Source organism: Talpa occidentalis, unplaced genomic scaffold (assembly GCF_014898055.3).
Source record: "Talpa occidentalis isolate TD23 unplaced genomic scaffold, MPIMG_talOcc4v2.1 talOcc4.12, whole genome shotgun sequence".
Taxonomy (NCBI): domain Eukaryota; kingdom Metazoa; phylum Chordata; class Mammalia; order Eulipotyphla; family Talpidae; genus Talpa; species Talpa occidentalis.
Window position 1 is genome coordinate 9,448,817 of NW_023601212.1, and position 25,159 is coordinate 9,473,975.

The following is a 25,159-nucleotide window of genomic DNA, read 5'->3' on the forward strand; positions in this document are numbered from 1 at the left end:
ACCCTAATTCAAGGCTGCATGGAGCCAGGAGATCCTAAGCATGAGGAGGCATGATACTAAATTGAGCCTTAGCGCTATCAGACAAGGGTCTGTTATTGGACCCATTTAATGGATTGGAAACTGAGGCCCAAACAAGAGCCTCAGGTCACTTAGTTAAAAGGAGGAAGAGGCAGGATTGCAACCCTGACTCACAGAGAGGGGTTATTTCCTGTCCTGAACACAGAGACAATACAACCAGCCACCCCCACTGGGAGAGCTTTCCTGGTCTTCTTCCTACCTAACCTAGCAATAATCTCTTGCCTTTCTGTGACTTTGGTCTCAACATTGAATTTTCTCCTCGCCAAAGACAAGAACCGAGAAAGAGCCTGCCTGGGGTTTTCAGACTCCAGGCCTGCTCCCAACACCCTGATTCAGGGCCTCCCTGGTGGCACAAGAAGTTAAGTCTCAGCACTAAGAAGCTATCACCAGCCACTGCAGCCTGAGTCCAATCCCCAGCCAGGGAGCTGCCCCCAAGGCTGGGCTCCGGTTGGCTCCGGTTGGGGCTCTGCTCTGGCTTGCAGACTGCCACCCTCTCCCGTGTCCATACGTGTGTCAGGCCATGGCTGAGGGACCCCCCCAAGGTGTTTTGAAAGGCCCTTGCAGTGGCAGAGGCGGCCCACCAGAACGACCGGGACAAAAGGAAAACAGCCTTTAAGCCACCTGATTTGGGAAGGAACTGCTTTCAATCATTCATTTCTGGTCTCATTTGCTTATTCTTCTATTTAGTCTTTTGTCAACTCACTCCTATATACTTAGCCCTGATTTGGGGCCCAAGCTTGGACCCCAAGCTGTGAAGTTGCAGAACTGAACACACACACCAGCCCTGGGACAGGAGGGACATGGGGCTGGAGAATCCTGCTGAATGCAAAGACTTGTTCAGACTCTCTGACCTATGAGTAGTTCTGCAGGTGTGAGCAGTGTCTGCTGAACATGCCTTCCTGGCAGGTGAGACCGTGTGTTCAAAAGTCTCGAAAGATGAGTGTCACTTTAGGGACTAACAGGTTTGTCTTCTGAGGCTGGGGAGAACCTGAAGCCAATTAAGGAGCCTGAACTTCACCCTGTACACGATTATAGTCATTCCATAAACTTCCAGAACCCTGCCCCACACCCCATGGTACAGTTCGCAGAGAAGTCTTAGCATGGGGTCCTCCCATGGGCACAAACACCCCAGCCCCAGGGAGTCAGTGCTGGTGCAGAGCGAGCCTGGAGGAGACCTCAGAGCTGGTGCCAAGCTGGGCAGGAGGAGTTCCAATATGGATGGGGGGAAGCCTGGCACACTTGGGATAGGCAGGCAGGTGGGTGAGTCTGGCTAAATGACGACAGTGCAGCTGGTGGGGTTGGTTGGGATCCCATGATGCACTGGGGAGCCATAGAGGGCTGTGGGCAGAGGAGGGGCGGGACCTGACCCAGGTGTTCATTGACAACCTCTGGGGGATGCTGCAGGGAGGACTGACTGTGGGGGTGATTGTGGGAACCAGGAGCCTAGGTAGAGGCAAGTGAGCTGCTCCAGGCAAAATACTCAGTGAGCATAAAATGCACACCAGATCCTCAAGACTTGGTTAGAGAAAAAAAAAAAGAAAGAAAGAAAAGAATGTACGATAGTAACTTATTAACTTTTTTTATATGGAGGGCATGTTAAAATGATCATTTGGGTATATTTTTTAAAACTTATTAAAATTAATTTCACCTGTTTTTATTTTCACTTTTTTTCTTGAGGTTACCAGAAAATTTTCAATTATGTATGTAGCTCACATGGTCTTTCCACCAGACAGCTCAAGGGTAACTTGAGGTCATCTGAATTCCAAGATGCTGCAACCTTTGCACTGCCAGCCAGAGGGCACTGTGCCCTAGTGGTGGGGTCAAGAATCAGACACTAAAGGAAGTAGTTTAGTCAAACAGGTGGTCCTTTGTGGTTGTTGTCCTAGATCGGTTCTTACAGCTCACACCTATGTTTGCCATCTCAGCCAGATACCTCACAACCTCTAATACACTCCTGATAAGTGTTGGGTAGACATGGTGGTGAGGACGCTCTCACTATCTAAGGAAGATAGCGCTACCCTGGGTAAGGATTCTGCCTCCAGTCCTGAACCCACTTTATCCTGCTAGATGGGAAAAGAATTGAGCTTCCAAAGTCAACTCACCAAAGACGCTCTATTAGCTTGAGGTGATTCCCCCTATAAATTTATCCCAACAGATAAGGAATTTTTTTCTTCTTTTTATCCCAAATGAGATAAACTAGGTTCAGAGAAGGAAAGTGAGTTGCCAAAGTGACCCCACAGAATCAGGCTTTGAACCCGGCTCTATCTGGCCCCAGCGCCTTCTGGGTCTCTCCCCTCAGCCAGCTACTTCATCTCTAATAAACTCCTGAGAAGTGCTGGGTAGACACGGCGGTGAGGACACTCTTTATCTGTCCAGATCGAGTCTGCTCGGTGGAGCAGCCAATAATTAATTCTGAATTTTCCCCATTTATCACAGCAGCAGGAGCCAGAGTGCCTGGAATCCCAATCCAGGCGTCTGTGCCCCTTGGCCACCTGGAGGGGAACACAGTGGTGGGGGGTGCTCGTTGAGCCTGGGAACGGAGAGCGATCCTGGCTCCCCTCCCTCTTGCTGGTTATTAAATGCTGTGCGATCCAGCAGTGATCAGACAAGACCCTGTCCCCGCCTTCACGGTGCCCACAGGCTAGTGGGGAAAACATACATTGAATGAATAATAATATAAATAATTAATGCTACAAAGGAAAAGAACAGCACAGTAGGAGAATACAAAACCAGGGAAATGTGACTTGTTTAAGGACCTCCCCAAGGAAGTGACATTGAGCATTCACCTGGGGGATGAAAGGTAAAGGGTCAGAGGAGGCTGTGCCACGTGCAGAAACGGCAACAACCCCGCCGCTGGAATCTCTCTTATGTGGGCCCAGCACAGGGGTTGTGGGGCTGGGGCTCAGAGCACACGTTCGAGGTCAATGTTAAATCAGGAGCCTTCACAGAGACACCAGCAGCCTTCAGTACACAGCCAGGGACCATCAAGGGAAGAGGTAGGCAAGTCTCCCGGATAATCAGGGGAATGGCAGTCACACACACACACACACACTCACTCTGGGTGAATCAGACAGCAGGTCTGGGTGGTCAAATGTTCTATTTTCTCTTACAACTGCTTTTCCCTTAGAGGATTCTTTCAAAGCCATTTGGGCACACAGATGAGTCAGGATTTCTCTGCCAACATACAGCCTGGGCCATGTGAGCAGCTCCTAGTCCAGTCACCCTAGACACTTCCCTCCTTGGGTAGTTGGGGAAACTGAGGCCCAGAGAAGAACAAGGACCACCCAAGTTCATTTCACAGCAGGACTGGCCCAGAGGGGAGGTTTTGGGAGGTCCCCTGTCTTTTCTGCTGGACCCTCAGCCCCAGGGAGACGAGCTGGGTATCCTGGTCACCATGCTGTCCCTGGTGTCCAGCAAACTGGAGGTGCTTAATCAATGATTGTGGAATGGGTGGTTCCAGCAGCTTCTGAAAATGCCCCAGAGCTCATACTCAGAGCATCAAGGGGAAAGCGGAGTCCTTCTTGACATGGGATAGGAGAGACAGACACCAGGATACAGAGAGCAGCAGAGAAAGATAAAGATCCAGAGATGAGAGAACGAGATAGACATTGGGGAGAGGCAGAAATAAAGACACGCAGAGACAAAGAACAATAAACAAGGCGCAGATACGTGGGAAAGAGACTGAGTCAGAGATGAAGAGACGGTAGAGAGACAGAGAGCAAGAGGGGAAGAGAGGGGGGAGGGGAGCAGAGTGCACCCTGAGCACGTCAGGATCACCATCAACCTGTGTGGCAGCCTCTGTGTGGATTACCAAGCCGTTCCCCTTCCTGAGACCCTCTCACTTCAGCTGGGTGTTGTGTGCAATGAACAACCTACCCTACATCCATGGCAGCCCGATCAGGCTCTGCCTTGGTCTCTCCAGCAGTCAGCTCAGAGCCAGCACACAAAGGGCACTCAGGAAGTGCCCACTAAACAAATGCAGAGCTAGAGAAGTCCAGGCCCCAGCCTAGAGGTGGGGGAGGAACTGAAAGGGGAAGTCTGGCCACCAGCAATTTCTGGCTGAGTCGCAGATGCTGCCTCTAGGAATCACCAGGATTTACCTGCCGCCCAGGAAGAAGCTGCCTCTCGCTTGCACAAAATGAGTGGGCAGCCAAGGCAGGAGGTGGCCCCTCCCCAGGACGCCGCGGGCCGGTGAGAGGTGGTGGCTGCCAAGTCTCACCCGAAACTCCTCACAGCCCAGACTTGCTCCTGGGGTGGAGCCTGGAGCCTGAGCGGCTCCGGAGGGGCAGGGGCGGCTTCCCCCAGTTTCGCAGACTAGAGAGGACACACCAGGCTTGGGGTCACCCAGAACAGTCCAGGGAACAGACACTCCTGACAGAGGAAGAGCTTGTGCCAGGGTGGGAAGTGAGTGAGGATGGAGGGCAAAGGAGGTGCTCAGGAATGAACTGTAGACTGGGAGCAGGAAGCCTAAGGCCAAGTTAGGAGTTTCTACTTGACTTTGTTTGCAAGTAGTTCAATATTTATTCATTACACAGTCAAGGATGGCCCCTCTACTGAGTCCAGTTTGTGGGATTCTGGGACCCCAGAGGCGACTCCTCAGACCAGGGGACACGAAAATCTCTACTCTCATGGTTCAGGGGTAACTCAGGAGGAGGGATGGAAGCTGGAGGACCTTAGGGCTGTCAAGAAATGATCTGCAGAGCCCACATGGAGGTGGGGCATTAGTGCCGAGACCTTGAAAAATATTAGGTGTGCCAGATGGAATAACCAGGAGGAGCATTCTGAGTATAAACACATGCAAAGTCTGGAGATATGTTTGAACCAGACAATGCTGGAATGGAGCTGGAGTAGAAAATGACCAAGTAGTCAGGGCTAGATCAGAGAGAGATATGGGGCAACAGAAGCCCAGAGGGAAGTGAAGGTTCTTTTTGGATCAGAAATGGCTGAATGAAGTAGTGGGCACTGGAGCTGGGGTTTTGAGGATGAATAGGAGTTTGCCAAACAGAAAAGGTAGAGCACACAAGTTGAGCACAGGGGCTGTGGGCAGAGTTTGAGGGACATGTTGATGGAGTAACAGAAGAAAGAAGGACTGGAGAAATAAGACGAGTCAACATGAGATTTCTCCAGATCCAAGCTTGACAACCTGCCACTTAAAGCTGAGAAACCCCAGGACAGTACCTTGAGCCCTGCCAAGCCCTGGTGGGCCCAGACCAGAGCCTTCTCAAGTCCCAACTGCTCCCGTGGCTGTCATTTCTCCCCCTGAGGCCATAATCCACTTTGGTCCATGAGGGCCTCAGTTTCCCCCTCTAGAAAATGGGGATTCCAAAAGCCACTGCAGCTGTTTGTGCTCATCTCAGGACAGGAAGTCCTCCAACAAAAAGGAGGGGCCTCCCTGGTGGCGCAGAGGGTTGAGTACCGCACTATGAAGCAATCCACAGCCTCTGCAGTACGAGTTCGATCCCCGGCCGGCCAGGGAGAAACCCACATGGTGCGGCAGACCTCTCCTGTCTCGCCCGCTGCTCCCCTCAGCAGATATTTCAGTCAGTCTGCCTGTTCTGCTCCCCACTCTGTCTCTGGTGGATCCTCTCACCCCCCGCATCTCTGGCCTGTGCCCCAGCGCTTGTATGCATAAATAAATCAATCTTAAAAAAAAAATGTGGAGGGAGAGAGAGAAAACAGAAGAAAAAGGAAAGAGGAAGAGAGGGCTGAGGAAGGGGAGCAAGAAAGTAGGGACAAAATGGGGGAGAAGGACAAAGAAGGGGGGGAAGGGAGGGAGGAATAGAGAGCAAGGGAGAGATGGGGAGAAGCGGGAGGCAGTGGAAGGCTTTCTACCCCTCCTCCAGGCCAGTACTGAGGGGCAGGCCCAACGTTATTATTTCAGAACACGACAGAGCTGTCGAGGCTTAAGAAATGGGTGGTGATTTGCATGCGATTTGCATGCGATTTGCATACTGTTTGTTAAATGTCAAAATGCCCTGAAAATACTCTTGCCCACCCCCACCCCCAGTCAGGAAACAGGAAATTCCCCCTCCCTCCGTCAGGGACCCCTGCATGATCTGGGGGTGCCTCAGTTCAGGGGCCCCTGGTGCAGCAGTTCTGAGGGCAGTGATCTTGGCTGCCCCATCTGTAAAATGGGTTGTAACAGTGCCACTGCGCAGCTGGTGGTCCAGAGAACTTTGAGACCCCACAGAGATGTGGCGCAGACCCTGGCATGTAGCAGAGGTCAAGGAATTGGAGCACCCTACTTTCTTCCAGTTTGGGTGGGTGGGCCCCTGAGTGTGCACAGAGGATTTTGCAAGTAGGGTCCTAGGATACTTGCCTTAGGGGTGTGGCTGTCACCCAGAGACAAGACAGGCTCCAGCTGGATCAAGGCTGCCTCCCTGTCCCAAGCCCTCTGCGGGGTGCCTGCTAATCACCTCAAGGCTTAGTCTACCTCCTACAGAGGAGAGAGTAGGAGGCCTGTTCTAGTAAGATCCTTAAGGAGCTGGCACTGGGTGGGGGGGCGTCCCTGGGTATCTGTGTACCCTGCCCTGAGCTGGGCACCAAAGACCCACCTCAGGCACACCTGGAGAAAGCAAAGCCATGTCACTCCACTACACCTCCAGGTGTCTGGAGGAATGAAAGGGGAGACCCCTCAAATGAAGTGGGGGGTGTCTTTCTATCGCCTCTGCTCCCACTCCCTCTCTAGCTATCCATTTCCCTCTCCTCTTGGCTCAAGGAGGAGAGAGTCTGGCACTGGAGGTTGGAGAGGCGGGGAGTAGAGCCGGTGGGCCTGGTGCCCTCCCCCCAACAGGCAAACATGCACTGAGAGCACAGCTCTCCCCTCAGCAGCAATTTATTATCCACCTGTCCGTGCTCTGGGCCCTGCGGCCAACAACACTCTTAATTAAAACATTATTTCTTTTCAGGCTCCTGTGCCTCTGTCCTGTGCAAAGTCAGCGCCTGGGGCACCAACAAGGCCCCCGTGGGCCTGTGCCTCTGTGCCCATCCCACTCACCCAGAGTCTGCGCAAAGGATCCAGTGCCACGAGGCTGCAGGGCACAGGGCCAGCCGAATTTCAGCATCCTGCCTGGAGAGTCTTGTACACAGAATTTCCACAACACACTGCCTGGATGCCCCCATTCCTCAACACCCCACCCAGCAGACCCCCAGACCGCCACCCACTTGACTAGAGCCCTTCAAACCCAACTGGGAGACACCGTGAAGGGGGCAAGGCAGTGGGACTTCAAGGGAAGGAGTACAGCGCCGTGGTGGGGGCGTGGGGGGAGGGTGGGCACAGATGCAGCGGTGGGAGGGAGCTCATGGATGCAGCTGATACTGGAGAGCTGGGAGAGGGCTGGGGTTGCCCAGTCTCCACTTTTGGTCATTGGAGATTTATTGTGTTACTGGCTGCACCCCCTCAGCCAAGACTGTCCGCCCATAGGGGCCCATAAAAGGACAAGGTGATGAGAGATTGGGACGAGGGAATCTGGAAAGACTTCCTGGAGGAGTCTGGAGCCCCAGCTGGACTGGAGCGGCAGAAAGGAGTGAGAAAGGCGCTTCAGGCAGGACACATAACTCGGGCAAGAGAAGGTACAAGGCCCCCTGAGTGCCTCTCAGCTCCTCTCTGTGCTTCTCTTCATGTGATATCTTCTGGCTGCGGATGTGAGCCTCCCAAGGTGGTGTGGTGGTTCCCAGTACAGACAGGACACTTAGGGTCCCAGAAGGGGAACATGGCCGCAGGGTCACACAGCACAGCTGGCGATATGGGCAGCCTGGGTTGGGACGGAACCATTCTATGTCAATGTCAGGTACTGGGGCTCCATCAGGAGTGTCCAAGGCAGTGTCCAGGCATTGTCTTATCAGGATAGTGTGTCACTAACCACCCCAGGAGCCCAGAACCTGGAACAGCAGGAGGGAGGAGAGAAGACAATTTCAATCCAGACCCAACTCTGTCCAATTGTCCTTCTCTGTCTCCTAACAGCTCCAATGTGGACAGCAACACCTGCAGCCATGTCCTCCTGCTGGATTCCCCTGGTGCCCTCCAGGAGGGACAGGAATGAATGGCCCTTTGCCTTATCAGGGGTGTGGCTGAAGAAATTCCTGGGAAGCCATTCCTGGGAAGAGATTAGCTTTTGGAGCCACCTGGTGGAAGAAGCAGGAATTGTAGGCAAAGCTCTCAGTAAACCAAACCAGACCAAAACCCATTTCTTGATTGGAGAGGGGAGTAAGGTGCAGAGAGGAGCTATTTGCCCAAGGTCACACAGCACTCTTATTCAGGCCCAATGCTAATCCCAATGGGAATAAGAAGGTGAGGTCAGTGACCCCACCACAGGGTCCAAAATGGGTGATGGTCATTAGAAGTGAGTCCCAACTCCTCTTTAGCCCTTGGTTTTCCCATTTGTGGTCTCTACAACTTCAAAGGTACCTGCTATGTCTCAAGTAATAATGTGACTTACCTGGATTGAGCTCAAAGTCCCCAGGAAGTGCCTCCTGAAGGTGTCCCACACCCCAGCCTGCTTCTTCAGCCAACATCTCCAGTTCCTTCGGTCATGGCTCCACTTGCTCCAACCCAGACTACCTGAAGGGAGGGGACAGAAAGGCACAGGTTGCAGGTCAGAAAGGCACAGGTTGCAGGTCAAACGTAGCCCTTGCCTTGGCACTCGAGGCCGTGTCAATCTATTCAGCATCAGCCAATGCATCTTCCTGCACCTGCCAGGATTCACCTCCAACCTTGAGACCTTCCCCCCAACTAAAGAGCCCTTCCATCCCTCCAGGAAACAATACATTCGTCTCATATTTATTGAGCACCTACTATGTACCATATGCTGAGCAGGGAACACAGCAGTGAACAGGATGGATAAAAACACCTTCATAGAATGTACAGTCTAGTTGGAGAGAGGAGATGAAAAAATTTAATGAAATATAGGGAAATTCAGCTACTGATAAGTGCCAAAGGGAAAGATAAAGCAGGGGTGGGGAATTACACGTGTTGGTGGGATACAATTTTAAACAGGGTGGTTAGGGAAGATTGCACTGAAAGGGTGGCATCTGAATAAAGATCTGAAGGACCCAAGGGAGGGACAGAAAGAGGGAAGAAAGTAGAATGTATTCCAGGCTGAGGGAACAGCCAGTGCAAAAGTGCTGAGGCATGACAATGCCTAGCAAGTTGGAGGAACAGCATTTAGCTCTATCCCAGTTCAGCCTTCACTATCACTTATCTGGAGCTCCACCCTGGTTCCCTAGACTCAAACCCTCAGTCCCCTCTGCTTCCAGATATACCACCCACAGTCTATCCTTCCAGCAGTGACCACCAGAAGGTGCCTCCCAGCATGTCAGGTCCTACCTGTTCTCTGCCCACAGCCCTCCAGGGCTCCCAACCCTTTCTGAGGTGAAGGTGCAAGTACTTTGTGCTATCCAGAGGCTCTTCAGGACCTACCCCCTGGCCCTCTCTGCCCTCACTTCCTCCCTCTCCCTCACTCTGCTCCAATCACACTGTCCTTGCTGTCCCTCCAACATATCAAGCATGGTTCTGCCCCAGGACCTTTGCACATGCTGTTCACTCTACCTGGAACACCCTTCCACTCACACCTCTTTGTAACCAGTTCCTTCACATCATACCCTGAATTGTCTGAAGCCTCCCATGGCCACCACTGCTAGGTGGCACCATCTGCACCACTCTCTTCCTGCATCTATTCACGGCATGTATTATAACCTGACATTTGGTTCCTTGTCTGTTTCCTCCACCTGACTGACAGTAGTCTCTGTGAGGTGACAGCCTGGTGTGTCTAGGTCATCACTGGGTTCTAGTTGTCTGCACATGACTTGGACACAGTAGGCACTTCATAAATGCTTACTGCATTTTGAACAACGACTGTGTAGACATTTGAGGGTCATCCAGCTGCCAGGCTTTGTAGGAAAAATTGTACTTCTAGAGCACCCTCTTCCAGCCCCAAGCCCATGGGTCATCACTGAGAGGGTTTGGGGAGCTAGGCTCTCCCATCCCACCTGGAGCCTCCCAAACCAGCATCTGAGACTGCTGCTCTCAAAACATCACCCTGGATTGGCACACCAAGCCTTTAGGGGCTCAGCAAGTGTGACCCCCATAAATCCATGGTCATACATGTGCCTGCAGTCTCTCCCCTGCTCAGAGCCTGCAGTGCAGCATCTGACTTTGCCCCGCTCCACCACCTCTGTCCATCTCACCAAGCACCAGTCTCCCTCAGGTCCCAAAGCTGCCCCGGGACTCTGTGGGTGCTGTTCCCACCACCCAGATGCCCTTCTCTACAGGAAAACAGCAGAGAGCAAAGTGGACAGAGACACAGAGATACAGAGAAGGAGACAGACAGACAGAAAAGAGCAGAAACAAAGGACAGAGAAAAAGAGAGAACATCAGACAGCAATGGGCAGAGTCACACACAGGAAATGAAATAAATAGGGACAACGCCATTGAGAGAGGGGGAGAGACAGGCGACCCGAGAGGCTGACCCAGCAAGAGGAATGAAAAAAGGGAAGCGCATCACCTGGGGTCCCGGAGCGCCTGCCTCTCTCTGTGCCCCCCACCCCCACCCCAGCCAGTTCCCATTATAGCCGGCACTTAGGCCTGGTGTGGGGCAGTGGTGGGAAGCCCCGGGGTGGGAATAGAAGAACCCCTAGTCCACCCTTCTGCCCTAGGGTGGACCCACCCGGGCTCACCTGCCTCCCCAGCCCACACCCAGGACCTCAGTCTGACCCCGACCTGGGACTCATCGGGGCACCCTCTCCCCCAGCCTCTCCCCTGCACCCCGGCCCCTCCTGGCCCCTCTAGCCTCCATCCGGGGCCTCAGGCAGGCCCCCCTGGGCCCCCAGCCTCCAGACAGGACTCTGGCCAAGCCCTCCTGCCCCATCCGCAGCCCTCGCCCGGGACCCCTGCCGCTCCCTCCTGCTCCCCCAGGACGCCGGCCAGGCCCCCCTAGACCCCAGCCCCCAGCAGGAACCCCCCACCCACCCTGCCCCTAGCCACCTGGGGTCGCTGACGAGCAGCAGCACCGAGCCGTCCTGCAGGCGCACGTCGCGCACGGTCTGGTGGTCGTCCAGGCGCCGCGCGTTGTAGTAGAAGTTGCGCTTCCAGGAGGACACGCCCTGGCCCACGAGCTGGGCGCGCAGGTCGCTGAGCGTGTCGCGCGGCCGCACGGTGAGCGGCAGCAGCAGCGCCTCGTCCGCCAGGTGCACCTTGATGTGATAGCGCTTCCAGCGCGACAGGCCCCGCCGCAGCCCCTCCATGGCGCGCGCCGGCGCTCCGGACGCGGCCCTGGCCCCGCGCGCCCAGCGCACCCGTCCGACCGGCCCGGCCGCCCGCCCCCGCCCCGCCCCGGCCCGCCCCGGCCCGCCCGCCCGGGCACGCCCGGCTGGCCGGCGGGAGGCCCGCGAGGGCGGGGCGCGGTGGGCCGCAGGGAGCCCCGACCCAGAGCCCTCGCACCTCGCGCCGCGCGCACACGCCCTTTGCCCAGCCCGAGATCTGTTAAGCGCCTACTGTGCGCAGGTGCGGGTGCAGGCGCGGGAGACTCGAGAACAAAACGCACAAACAGGAGACACACAATAAAAGGCTACACGACGGATCCAATCGTGGAAAAAGAAGAGGGGCGGGGCCTCCCTGGTGGCGCAAGGGGTTAAGACGCGATCTATGGAGCTGGGCGCAGCCACTGCAGCACGAGTTCGATTCCCCCCTGCCGGCCAGGGAGCTACCCACAGGGCGCGGCAGACCTCTCCTGTCTTGCCGGCTGCCCCCCTCAGCTGTGTATTTCAGTCGGTCTGCCTGTTCTGTTCCCTGCTCTCGCTCTGGTGTAGTCCTCTCACCTCCCGCACATCTGGCCTGTACCCCAGTTCTTGTACGCATAAATAAATCTTAAAAAAAAAAAGAAGCGGGGTGGCTGGCTGGCTATGAGATATCAGGGTGAAGGGAGGTCTCTCTGAGGAGGCAGCAGCTGAGATCTGAAGAAGGTATGAGCCAACCATGCCACTGAAGCAAGAGCACCGGAGGCTGAGGCGGGAACAGACTGTGCAAAGGCCCTGGGGCAGGATCATGCCAAGAGTATTAGAGGAAAGGCTAGGAGGCCCTGGTGGCTAGAGAGTGAGCCAGGGGAGAGAGGACGTGAGGGCTGGGAGGGGACCTGGAGCAGGTTGCCTTGGGGACCTCCAGGAGGACTTGGACTTTTACCAAGTGAGGTGGAAGGGTTGTGAGCAGAGGAGGGAAATGACTGAGGTTAACATTCATCACTCATTCATTTATTCCTGAATTTCCTTCAAGACACATTCAACAAGCGTCTACTTTTTATAGGCATTGGTGGGAACCAGAGAAATCTCAACCTAGGACCCTGCCCTCCAGGGTCTTCTCAGTAGGAGATGGAAGACAACACAAAGCTGGCCACAGATACTCCTAGTTCTATGTGATCAAAACTTCAGTGAGGCCTCCCTCGTGGTATAGGGGTTAAATCTCAGCACTATTACCCATCACTGAGGCCTGAGTTTGATCCCTGGCCAGGGAGCTACCCACATGGCGAGGCAGACCTCTCCTGTCTCCCTACTGCTCCCCTCAGCAGTGTGTTTCAGCCAGTCTGCCTGTTCTGTTCCCTGCTCTGTCTGAATCCTCTCACCAACCCCCACACCTCTGGTCTACACCCCAGTTTTTGTATGCATAAATAAAGAAAAATAAATCTTTAAAAAAAAGAAAAAATGTTAGTGGGAAAGATCCCAGACTGAGAAAAGCCAGTGGTTAGATAACTTCAGGGGCGGGGCCGGTGGATCTGAGACTTCGGTGGATGAGTAGGGGTTCAAAACTCCCACAAAGGAGGCACCTGCCATGGTGACCACTATATAGAACGATGTGTGCCTAGTGGGGAGAAGCAGGAATCAATGTTTGTGACCAGCAGTGGCCATCTGAGCAGAGGACCTCTCCCATTCCTAACCCCCTGCAATCCTCTCACCTCACAACCTCTTTCTCAGGCTCTGCCAGTCTCTTAGGTCACACTTACTCAAACACCCTTGTTCCGAAAGCCTTCCCTGATTGCTGCCTGCCCCGACCCACTGCTATGCCAGCCTGGACAGGAATGACCAGTTCTGGGTATCCAAGATGTTGACTTGATCTCAATGATTCAAAGTCTGTACTTAAAAGCCAGTTAAATAGAGCCTACTGGAACTCCTCCAGTTTGGCCAGGAAGAAGGGAGGCTATGGTCAGGGCAGTGGACAGAGTGTGGAGTCTAACCCCAACCTTGTTCCTTGGAAATATCTTCCCTGGGCTCCAAAGTCCCTATCTAGCCAATGGGGTTGTTACAAGGATTCAATTAATGTGGGTAAAATGCTTCATAATGTTCCTGAATCATTGTCGCTTGCTAATTGGCTATGCTGAAAGAATTATTCACAGAAAAATGTAGTTTGACTCCTCAAAGAAAAGCAAATAAAAACAGAAATAGCAGCTGCTAAGTGACAGATGGTCTTCTAGGCATTTGATTAGGTAAAAAGAAGAAAGTTTCTCATTTCACATGGCACTAATATCTCTCATTTTACAGATGAGCAAACTGAGACATAGAGGGGTTGAGTGACTTCCCTGAGAGTACACAGTGAAAAATGGCAAAGTCAGCATTTTGAAGCCACTTGGCTCCAGCAATCACACTATAGTTTACTTACTACAGTTTTCTATACAACCATCCGATTTCAGGCAGAGATTTTAAAGGTGGCTAAAAGCAAAAGAAATTCCAGATGGATTCTCCCCAAACTCCCCACCCCCCACAAAAAAAGAAACTATAAAACTACTAGAAGAAAACATGGGAGTTAAATAATAATAATCCTAGTATCTGGAAGCATGATATTAAACCCTGAAGCCTTTCATTAAAAGTTTAATAACTACATACAAATATAATATTTGCACACACACAACAAAATGCTAGAAGGTCAGTAGACCAAGTCAGGAAAACTTTTCCAAGACACAATAGACAATAGGCTGACTTCCTTAATATGTAAAAAGCTTCCAAAAATCAATATGGACCAACAATCTAATAGAAAAGGGGGAAAAAGACATGAATGGTTTTTGAAAATGAAACACAAATGTCTTCAAAGTATATGAAAACTATCATGAAATACTTTTAAAAATCTATCAGGTTGCTTGTTAATTCACCTTGTTAGGGTTTGGGGGAAAAAAACCATCTCACTTGGAAGGGTTTGGAATACAAAACAGGATAATCTCTGTAGTAACAGCTATGGAAATGAGAAGACAGCTATACTCCTTCAGGGGATTTATCCATGATGCCCAAGGACAGATTATAACACAACTCACAACTCATGTACTGATCAATTTACACATAACCCCCAGCAAACTGTAAAGCTGAGCTCCTCCAACAAAGGAAGGGAGACTGAGGTCTAGAGAGGGGAAGCGGCAGATGAGAGCCCGGGATGGTGTGTACTCTCTCCAGGGAAGGTGGGCAGGCTGACTCAACCTGCAGAACTAGGTCACAACGGCCACCTCCCTTGTCAAGAAACTTCAGGCCTCACGTTTCACACCTGTTGGTGTCTAGAATGGGTCAGAATAGGGCCCAGGGATGCCTGACTTTAACATATGGAGGTCAAGCCGGCCACGCTGAGTCCTGTGAGTGTTGGGTGCCAGTTCCAATTAATTCTGATTTTCTCATTAAGTCATTAGGAAAAGCCAGGTGGCTGCAGGTGGTAGGCCCTGTGCCTGGGTTGCTGGATTAGAGGGATCATGGTTTCTGCCTGGAGACACTGTATTGTCTGTCATGGGCAATTAGAGAAGACCTTGGCAGCAGTGACATGCTCAGAGAATCCATGAGTTCAGGAACCCGGAAGACTCAGAATCATGCGATCATGAAATTATGAACTTTCAGAATCTTAAAATGCCTGGCATTCTAGATCCTCAGACTATTCACCCCTCTGCCTGAACATTCTAGAATCAGAGAGCTCTCTAGTATAAGGGTCAGAATTGCCAGTGGCAATCAACAACACACTTAAGAGGAAAAAGGAATATTGGGGCAGGTTCTGAGGCAGTTCAAATAATCAGTAGATGTATGATGAGCAGGTTTGAGAAGTAAGCCAGAATGCATGACTTGTCAGAGGGGAAGCAGGTGGAAATGTCATGGTTGGGGTCTGCATCCCACCAATCCTGCAGGCAGATAGGAAGGGAGGGTGAATGCTTGGTCAACTTGCCCCTCCCCATGACATATCCACCCACTGACATCACCAAATTCAGAAATCACAGAGGCCTCTTGTGACATGGAGGAGGTTGCTTATCTAAACTTGTCCCCTTGGCTTTCCTTGCCCCTCCCTGGCCTGGTTTCATGGCCTGGGAGTCCCACTTTATTTCTGTTCTTTTTCTCCTCAATAAACTTCTTTCTCTAAACAAAAAATAAAATAAAATAAAATAAACTTGTCCCCTTGATCAGAGGTCTCTCAAAGCTGGAAACCCAGGGCCTACATTGGGTGTAGTTCACACAGTTTTTAAAAAAAAGAATTTCTGAATGAGTTTTTCCCAATAAGAAGGGGAAGTTTCATTTGATCCCTAGTCCAAGCGGTGGACCCTCTGTCTATGGGACATGAATTCCTTATCACCCTGTTGTACCCAGTTCACTCCCTGATCCCTGGAGGTTGAATCCTTGGGGGAGCTGTTTGCCAAGGTTCCCCACAAGAAGGCTGAAAAGCTTTGGAAAAAGCAAATGAATGTCCCTCAATGCTTTGCGGTTATTCCACTGAGTCCCGGTGACCTTATGAGGTCAGCAGTGTTATTATCCCATTTCTCAGATGAGAAAACTTAGACTGGGAGAGGGAAATCACTTCCCAAAGTCACACAAGGAGGGGCAGAGACCATGAGACATGGCAGGAGTGAGTGAATTAACAGGAGGGCCCTGGTGCCTCTTTACTGGGGGGTGATATAGGGGCAGGAATGGCTTTGAAAAGGGCACATGGAATAGTTTGGATTTTCTTCTAAGGGTAATCAGGAGCCATGGAGGGTTTGAAGCAAGGAGGTGGCATGATTTGATTTATGTGTTAGAATGATACCTGCTGTGTTAAATCCATTTTAGAACATGGGTAAATTGATCTCACCTAAGAAAGACCAGAGGTGCCAAGAATTGATGGAATTCGAGAATATCCACCATAATTCCAGGGAGAAAAATTTCCTCTTGACAGAGGGAAAGGATGTGCTGAGAACCGAGGCAGAGTGATAGAATCAATGATATCAGGGGACTACTCCTATTCTCCCACCCTCTTCCTCCCCAGGTGGGATATGAAACAGGTATAAGTGAAATTTCTGATAATGTGATCACTTACATAAACATTTACATCACTCCAGAAATTGTCCTCATGTGTTAAGATTAACAAAAGTCGCACTCTCTTCATAGCTACTGTCTGGCCTCTTCTAGTGAAATTTTATAAGGAATTCATTGCCAGGATATCTGGCAAATAGGGGTTTGTGGTGGTTCCTGTTGGTAAAATGTGCTATGCTGGCCTAGCTCTTTTAGAAACAAAGGCAATTTGTCACCAGCATGGTCAAAAGCTATGTCTTTCATATATAAAGAGTTTTTAGGAATAAATAAGAATGTTAGAAGGTACATTTTTAAGAGACTGGAAAGAAATGCAGCAAACTCTTATTATTGTTATCTTTTTATAATGGGTTCTTTACTTTCTCTATACTTTTCTGTATTTTTCAACTGTTTTACAATGAATATGTCATGAATGTTTAAAGAAAGGATTTTTTAATAAATGAGCATATTTTCTAACAGAAATAAAGAATAGACAGATGCAAAGAACATTGATTTCACTTTGGACACACAAAGACACAGTAGGAGACTATGAATCAAAAACTCACATGAAATAGTATGTAACCACCCTAGAATTCTCCCTACTCTAATAGAAAGATATCTGATCATAGACTTTGAAAGGGTGCAAGGCAATGATCACTCATGTTCACTGGCAGCCTAAATACCATCTTTCTAGAAGGTAAAATGGCAAAGTGTATTGAAAGCCTTTGATGAATAACAGCTAATTAAAATGACTCACCTTTGTTGATGACAAATCAACTTTATTTATAATGTTTTCCCCATTTGAACAGAAGCTCCTGTAGGGCAGGGATTTTTGACTGTTTTGTTCACTGCTGTGTCCCAGTGCCTGGAACAACACCTGTCTCTCATTTACATGCTCAGCATGATCTAATCATTTTTCTGTCCACTGAAGTTTGAGAACCACTGAGTTAGACCAAAAGGGAAATTTTTTTGCAGAGAGCTATCTAAGCATTCACCTATTTAGATCTCTTAGACAACTCTTAAATACCTAGCAGTGAGTAGAAAATTCTCTGGGGTTCCCGCTGACCCACAGGTTAATGGATGTGCTTGTAATTATAAGCAATAAATGAGGTGAATTCTGACACTTATTGAGTCCTTAGGCTGTGCCAGGCAGTGTTTGAAGAGCTTTACAAAACTCAACTCATTTAATCACTTAACAGCAATACTATGAGGTTGTGCTTATATGAGGCCTGTTTTATACACAAGAAAACCAGCTCCACAGCATGAAAGCAGCAACCTAACCAGGCTTGGCACATAGTCAGGGCTTCGGTTTAGCAGAATCTAAATCTTACTCAATTATCTCCACGAATACCTGCTCTTATCTCTCCAAGGAGCATTTTCTCAGGGGTCCCATGAAAGGCTCTGGGCACCAGTAAGTACTCCATAAATGTTTCTGATTCTCAAATTCCTTGGGTGACTCTATGCAGAGTTGCTGGGGGAGTTGAATGGAAAAGGTAGTGCTGAGAAGACAGGCCAGTAAGGAGAAATATCTGAGGATAAATGACATATTGGAAATGGTTCTGAAGAGGAAAATCTGAGGAGAACCGACTTTTTTTTTTTAAGATTGATTTATTTATGCATACAAGGACTAGGGTACAGGCCAGAGTTGCAGGGGGGTGAGAGGATTCACCAGAGACAGCGTGGGGAGCAGAACAGGCAGATTGACTGAAATACACTGCTGAGGGGAGCAGCAGGTGAGTCAGGAGAGGTCTGCTGCCCCATGTGCGTCACCTCCCTGGCCAGGGATCAAACTCATGCTGCAGTGGCTGCGAATAGCTTCATAGGTTGCGTCTTAACCCCTTGCGCCACCAGGGAGGCTCCAGAAATGACTCTTTAGGAACTAGATTCTGAGGAGATGACAGGCCTGTGAGGAAAAAAATCTGAGGAGAAATAACTCTTTGGAACTAGTGTCTGAGGAGCGGCAGTTTCCTGGGGCTGTGGAGACACACATAGCTAGCTACCCCTTCTCCCCGCACACACATAGGGACACATAAACACCCCAAGACAAAACACACACACTCACTTCTAAGCAGACACACAGAAACACACATACATCCAGAACAACACGAAGCTATTCCAAGACAAGAGCAGTTAGGCACAACACACACACACACAACCCAGGGCCTTGCTTTCATTCACTCTCCATCCTAAAGGGAGCCCTGGCTCGCACCACCGGGTGCCTGGGACCCAGGGCCTTCTGCTCAGCTCAGGGAGTGGTGACCCAGTGGGAGAGCTATAGGCCCAGAGAAATGAACTCAGGATGCAGGGGGGCTGCGGCGCAGAATGGCTTTCGGGCGCCACCTAGTGGGCACGAGGGGCAGGGGGCACCGCCGGCCTGAATGCATCCTGGTCTCTGGGTCCTTCTGTCCATCCACTGCGTTTGTCTCTGCTTGCATAGATGTGTCTCTATTTCTCTGTGTCTCTTTGCATCTTTCTCTGCTTGCCTCTTTTTCTCTGTCTCAGTCTCTTTCTTTTTCTCTCTCGCTCTCTCCCTTCCTTTTACCCACCTCCCCTCTTTGGAATCCAAAGCCTCTTCTAAAACTGAGTGAGGTACCTCGAGTGACTTTGACCTGCCCAGCCCGCTCATTAACCACATTCCCTGTGCCCTGCCCCCTTATGGCATCTTGGCACTTCCTGCAATCTGTGGGGCGATGACCTCAGGAACTTGCCAGCCTACCCACTCCCACCTCCTCCATTCTGGTCTCTGGGAAGGGGCCCTGTATACCTGAAGGTGCATGAACACCTCTGCTGTGCCTTTGTCTAGAGAGAGCCTGGCCCAGGAGCCCCGCTTGGCTCACCCCTGAAGGTGGAAAATGCCAGTTGTACAGAGGACACCGCAGAAACAGTGAGGACTTGAAGCCCCAAGCGAGGAAGGGCCCAGAGACAGACAGTGACAGTCACCCTGGAGCCCTGCTAGCAGGGCAGGGATCTCCTCTCAATTGCGAAAATCTGGCTCAGCTTCCCATCACCTCCAACTGGCCAGTCCAGGCCTAGGAGGACACAGTGACCCCAAGTCTCTCTCACTCCTGCTTGCTTGGTTCCTCCAAGGTGACACGGTCTTTCCTTCAGGGTGTTTCTGCACATACTGTTCCCTCTCCTGGAATGTCCTTCCGGTCACCTCCAGAGGGTCCATCCTCACCACATGAAGCTACCCGTTGGCTCTAGAAATCTTGTCTGTCTTGGTCATGGTTATGGCAGTGGCCCTGGCACAGTGCCTGGCACACAGGATGTGCCAAAGAAGCATTTGCTAAATGGTAAGCTATCGAGAAAGGGCTCAGAGGTGTGTTCTCAAGCCTGGATTTCCAATCTTGCTGTGCTGGGGGCGGGGACTGTGAACAGGGGGGACTTGGCCTACTGGTTTGCTTTCCATTTGGTGTCCTGTTTTCCCAGGGATGGGGTGAGGGGGCATTTTTCTGGGCCGCCTGTGAAATCTACCCTGCTGGGTCTCATTTCAGCCAAGTCTGTAAATATTCGTCCACCGTGGCTGGTAGCATCTACACAGGAGAAGCTTCAGTGCCTTTTATGAGCCTCCCCGTGGGGCGTAACATGAGGTTTCTATCACTGGGTATGTGGGGCGCCCCCACAGCTTCACAGCTGGCTGGCCCAAAGTGGGTATGACTGTGGGACTGGAAGAAGTCACAAAATGCCACCAGTGGCTTCAAACATTTAACCACACAGTGCGCGAACAGGGGCCTCTTATTTTAAAAATTGCTAATGCAACATTCTAGATTATAGTCAGGATGGAAATGGAGGCCAAGCAAACCCCCATACCCAAGTCCGAGTTTGAACAAAGGCCATTCTTAATTCTTAGAGGAATTTCTGCAAGGAAGCAGAATAACTGGGTTCGGACTTGGCTTTTCTAAATAATAACCACAAGCATTTGCTAAGCACCTACTGTATACCAAGTGTACAAAGCACTTTAAATGTGTCATGTATTGCATCCCCAGAAAGCACCTTGCCCATTTTATTAGAAAACTCAGGGATTCAAAGTAAAAGGCTCATTGGTCTCAGGTAAGCAGGGCTACCTGGAAGACCTCTGGCATCCACATAGGGCTTCTTAACAGTCGGGATCCCAGGAGGTGGGGCCTGGCAGTCTGCTTTTCAAAAAAAAAAAAATCTCCCTTTAGTATCAGGTAAGTTTAGCAAGAGGTGTTCTTCAGTCCTTTCTCAGTAACGGCAGCCATACGACTACACCGTCCGAACACGTCCACAGCGCACGTGTCAGTCTTAGCAGGGAGTGTCTGCCCTCTGGTGTGTATGCCCAGTGTTATGCGCAAGGCCAAACTATGAATGACGCAACCAGAAAACTGAAACAATACAGGATCACTACGTAATTGCTCTTTTTCTCCTCCACAGATTCAGTAAGCATTTATTAAGTGTCTACTAAGATCCAGGTGTGTTGGCCACATCTTTATTGCCTGATTTTTGATGCTTTGACACTTGGGACCACATGGCCCTTGCGGGGGGGGGGGGGGGGGACACCTCCTCCCAGGGTGGGCTAGTTCCCAGAGATAGCAAGCAGTTCCCTCTAGAACACCTTTCACATGCAAACCAGCCATTCCAGAGCCATGCCACACGCACCCCCCTCCTTTGGGGCTCTCAGTCAAAACCTCGCTTTCACTTACCTGGTCACCCAGGGCCTGGTACCAGGCAACTCGGGACAGCACCTTGGCCTCAGAGCTGCTAAAATTACTCAAATTAGCTAATCCTAAAACTGTTTACTTCACCTTGCATGTTTTTTCCCACAATTATTACAAAAAAGAGGCCCTCCCCTGCCCCAGCTCCCTGCCCCTGCCTCCTGATCACTCTGGTGTTCCCCCATGGGGTCATACCTGGCTGGCCACACCACCTCCTCTTAGGAATTATAGCAAAAAATGTTTTATTTTATTTTTTTATTATTATTTTTAAAGATTTATTTATTTATTTATACAAGCACTGGGTACAGTAAGAAGCGTGGGAGGGTGAGAGAATTCACCAGAGCCAGAGTGGGGAACAGAACAGGCAGACTGACAAAGTACACTGCTGAGGGGAGCAGCGGGGGCTGCAGGAGAGGTCTGCATGCCCTGTGGGACCCTTGCCAGGGGCCAGGGAGCGAACCAGAGCTGCAGAGGCTGCGGGCAGCTTCGCAGCCCAGTGCTCAACCACTGCGCCACCGGGGAGGTCTAAAAAATGTTTTTGATGGTAGTTGTCTCCCTGCTTGTTGGTCTTACCAGGCCTGAATCATCATAAAAGCAGTGTTTTGAAATGCTGTCTCAGGGGAGACAGCCGAAAACAAGAGTGAATGCCTGCTCCAAAGAAGCCCACGCTGTAGGGGAGGACAGGTGGGTGTGACTGCTTGGAGGAGGTAGAATCTAAACCCTGACACGCAAGATGAGAATGTGTCAGTCGGGGAGAGAGGGGTGGGCATATGTTGATGGCTGGTCAGTCACCATCGGGGCCACAGCACTCTGTGCCCTGTTTCCCAAGTTATCCAGGAAATTCCATGAGGGGAAGCAAAGAAGTGCTTTCTGTAGTAGAATGTGGGGGTGGTTGTGTCTATATTTGCTCACAGGGTCAAATGTGGGGTAGCTGCCTCTGATGTGGATTTGAGGTTGTGCAGTCACAGTCCAACAAATAGCACACGGGCTATCTAGTGAGGCCTTGGTGACTGATTTTAAGGGAGGGATTTGAGGACTTCGGCACTGTTTTAACCCTTGCTGGAGCAGCTTCTGGCTCGGTTATCGGTCTGTCCCTGACAGCAGCAGGGACAGACCAGTAGTTTTACTGGTCTGGTATAAAGAGTAGGTGCACAGCAAAGTAAGGGAGATGACTCTCTTCAAGACCATCTTGCTTATTAGTGCTCAAAGCAATTGTTACTTTACCATATGTGGCCTGGGTATGTGGCTCCCTGGCATGCTGGGGTAGCTGAGGAGCAGGGACCCCTCTCAGGCTCTGAACCTCCTTCTGGGCTTGACTCAGGAATGGACTTGGGTTCCCCGTGATGCTATGACTGGGTATCTGAATTTGGGGATATCGTGTGATGTCCTTGGACACCCACCCCACACATACATTGGTCACTAGCCACAAGGGCTGGATGCCTCACTTCCTTGACCAGTGTTCACACCTGTAACCCCTCCAATACAGACTTTATCATCCCAGTGAGGTGCTTAAAATGATGGTCCCTCTGCGCAAAGATGTTACATCCTAATCCCTAGGACTTGTGAATATCACCTCATATGGCAAGACACTTTGCAGGTAAGGTTAAGGACTTTGAGATGGGAGATTATCCTGGATTATCCAAATGGGTCCAATCTGATCACAGAAATCCCTGAAATCAGAGAATCTTTCCTGACTGTGGTCAGAGGAGATGTGTTATGGGAAAAGGATCCCAAAGACGCTGTACTATTGGTTCGAAAGACAGAGGAAGGAGCCAGGAGCCAAGGAATGCTGGTAGCTTCTAGCTGCAAAGGCAGGGAATCACTCTCCAGAAAGAAGAATCCTACCATCACCTTGGATTTTAGGATCTCCGGCCTCCAGAATTGAGTTAGGTTCCAAGCTGTTGTTTGTGTTCTCTTACTATGGCAGCCATAGGAAACATGCACCCAATTATGCTGCAGGTATTGTGTGAAGCAGCCTAATCCAAAAATAAACTATTCAGGGTAAAAGAGGAAATCACTGTTTCTGAAAAGCAACAAAAATGGCATCCCACCTAGCCAACAGGCTTCTAACACAGAAGGCTGGCCATGCCGTGGTCACCCATCAAATCCCTTCCGTCAGCTTGTGTGGCACTATCGTGCCCACCCCAGAGGAATGAGGAAGCTGAAGACGGCAGAGGGGGGTAAGAGCTAATGACAGTTGATGAAAGCAGGACTGAGTGAGCCTTTAGTGAGGGCCCAGGCCCACGTCCTCACCCTGCCTCACCATCCTGTAATGGTGTGAAGGTGGGGGCAGTCTTAACTCTCCTGGGGATCCGCCTGGGGAGGGCTCAATGGACACCCCAGCCCTCAACCCGTCAAGTCAAATAAAAGGCGATGGAGCCCCAACTGACAACTTTGTGGTTGGAGTTGAAAAAAAAAGTCAAAAGACATTTTCATAACTGCATTTGGAATTATTTGACTGGGAGTAAATTGTGCAATTTAAGACTGGCAATCATTTTGCAGGTTTGGGAATTCCTGCAAAGTGAGAAAATTTAACCTAGGAGCTGTTTTGAAATGTAATGAAATCTTTATGAATACAAAATTTAGCAATTGACGAAGTTGACACATTTTTGTAGATGTGGAGACATTTGATAAGTTATTAATTCTGATTTTGAGTTTGCTTTTGTATTTTTGGAACCAATAATTTCTTCCTACCTCCTCTCCAAGCCTTGAAATGTATTACGGATCCCCTACAAAACATGACACATAATCCTATAGGGTTCCGAAGTTGCTGTCACATTTATTAAGCACCTACTGTAGACCACAAACGATTCTGAGCTTTTTAGTATATTAACTGATTTATTAATCTTGCAAAGACTCTCAATGGTAAATGCTACTATCATTTCTTTCTTCCAGTTAAGGAAGCCAGGTAAGGAATCCTTAACTCCCTGTGAGCAGATAGGTTGGACTCCCAAGCTTGCTCTCAAATCTTCTGTATCAGAGGCCCTCACTCCTATAACCAACATCCACTCTTCAAAAACTTTTAAAAACTGTGGTCAAATATACATAATTTGAAATTCACCATTTTAAAGTGTGTAGCTCAGGGGCATAAAGTGAACATTGTTGTGCAACCACAACACAACCATAACCCAGCCGTCTATCTCCACAACTTTCTCATCTTCCCAAACTAGAACTCTGTCCCCATTAAACACCAACTCTTCTCCACCCCCACAACCCCTAGCACTCACCCCTCTATTTGCTGTCTCTAGGATGTGACTCCTCTAGGGATATCGAGTGGCTCACACAGGATTTGTCCTTCTGTGTCTGGTTTATTTCACTGAGTATCATGTCCTCAAGGTTGTAGCCTGTGTCAGAATGGCCCTCCTTTTTAAGGCTGAATAATACTCCATTTTGTGGATGGATGGACATTGGGTTTCTCCATACACTATACATTCATTAGAGTGGTTATTATTTAAAAAATTTAAACTCCCCTCCCCCCACCAAAAACATAATGTATGTCAATAAGGATGAGGAGAAATTGGAAGCTTGTACATTTCTGGTGGAAATGCATAATGGTGCAACTGCTCTGGAAAAGTCTGATGTGTCCTCAAAAGTTAAACATAAAATTACCACACAAGCCAGCAATCCACTCCCAGGTTCAGGCCCAGGAGGTTGAGAAGCAGGTGGACAAGCAAGAATAGGTACACCTGTCTTCCCAGCAGCATTTTTCACAGTACCAAAATGTAGGGGCAATGCTGAGGTCCCTCAGCACACCCTTGTTTTTTCTCTCCTGAAATAAAAATCAGATTTTTACAAGCTAATACAACTCTTTACATACACAACACCCTAACCAATGTGATGCCATATCAGATAAACACAGAATCAAGGAAAATAGTGTCTGATAAGTGTAATTCAGCCTGTAAATGCTCAGCAAAGGCCTGGATGAAACTGGATGCAAGGCCGGGACCCGTGCAGTTACTCCAGTTTCCAGCAGCAGGGAAGTATGTAGAGCTCTGAAATGAACCACTGGTAAAGTTCTGGACAATACAATGAACAATTTTCCCAGAAACTACACTCTGAAAAAACCTACATGTATGAAAACTGTCAAACCCTGGTGGTGCAGCGGTTGAGTGCTGGGCTATGAAGCTGCCTGCAGCCTCTGC

The 25,159-nt window shown here is 50.1% G+C and overlaps 1 protein-coding gene across 2 annotated transcripts in view; it reads right to left on the bottom strand.

Annotated features, from left to right (window-relative positions):
• Nucleotides 1–11,319, bottom strand: part of TINCR (TINCR ubiquitin domain containing) — a 63,102-nt gene extending 51,783 nt beyond the window's left edge. The window contains exons 1-3 of one of the 2 annotated variants that reach the window (XM_054693065.1): nucleotides 11,060–11,319; nucleotides 8,517–8,638; nucleotides 7,358–8,202 (exon numbers count right to left, since the gene is read on the bottom strand). In XM_054693065.1, the coding sequence (XP_054549040.1) occupies nucleotides 8,635–8,638; nucleotides 11,060–11,319 (264 nt within the window). In that variant the 3' untranslated portion in view covers nucleotides 7,358–8,202; nucleotides 8,517–8,634. Of the gene's footprint in view, nucleotides 1–7,357; nucleotides 8,203–8,516; nucleotides 8,639–11,059 lie in introns of those variants that run through there. The other variant, XM_054693066.1, reaches the window with a different exon arrangement.
• Nucleotides 11,320–25,159: the final 13,840 nt, after the last annotated feature.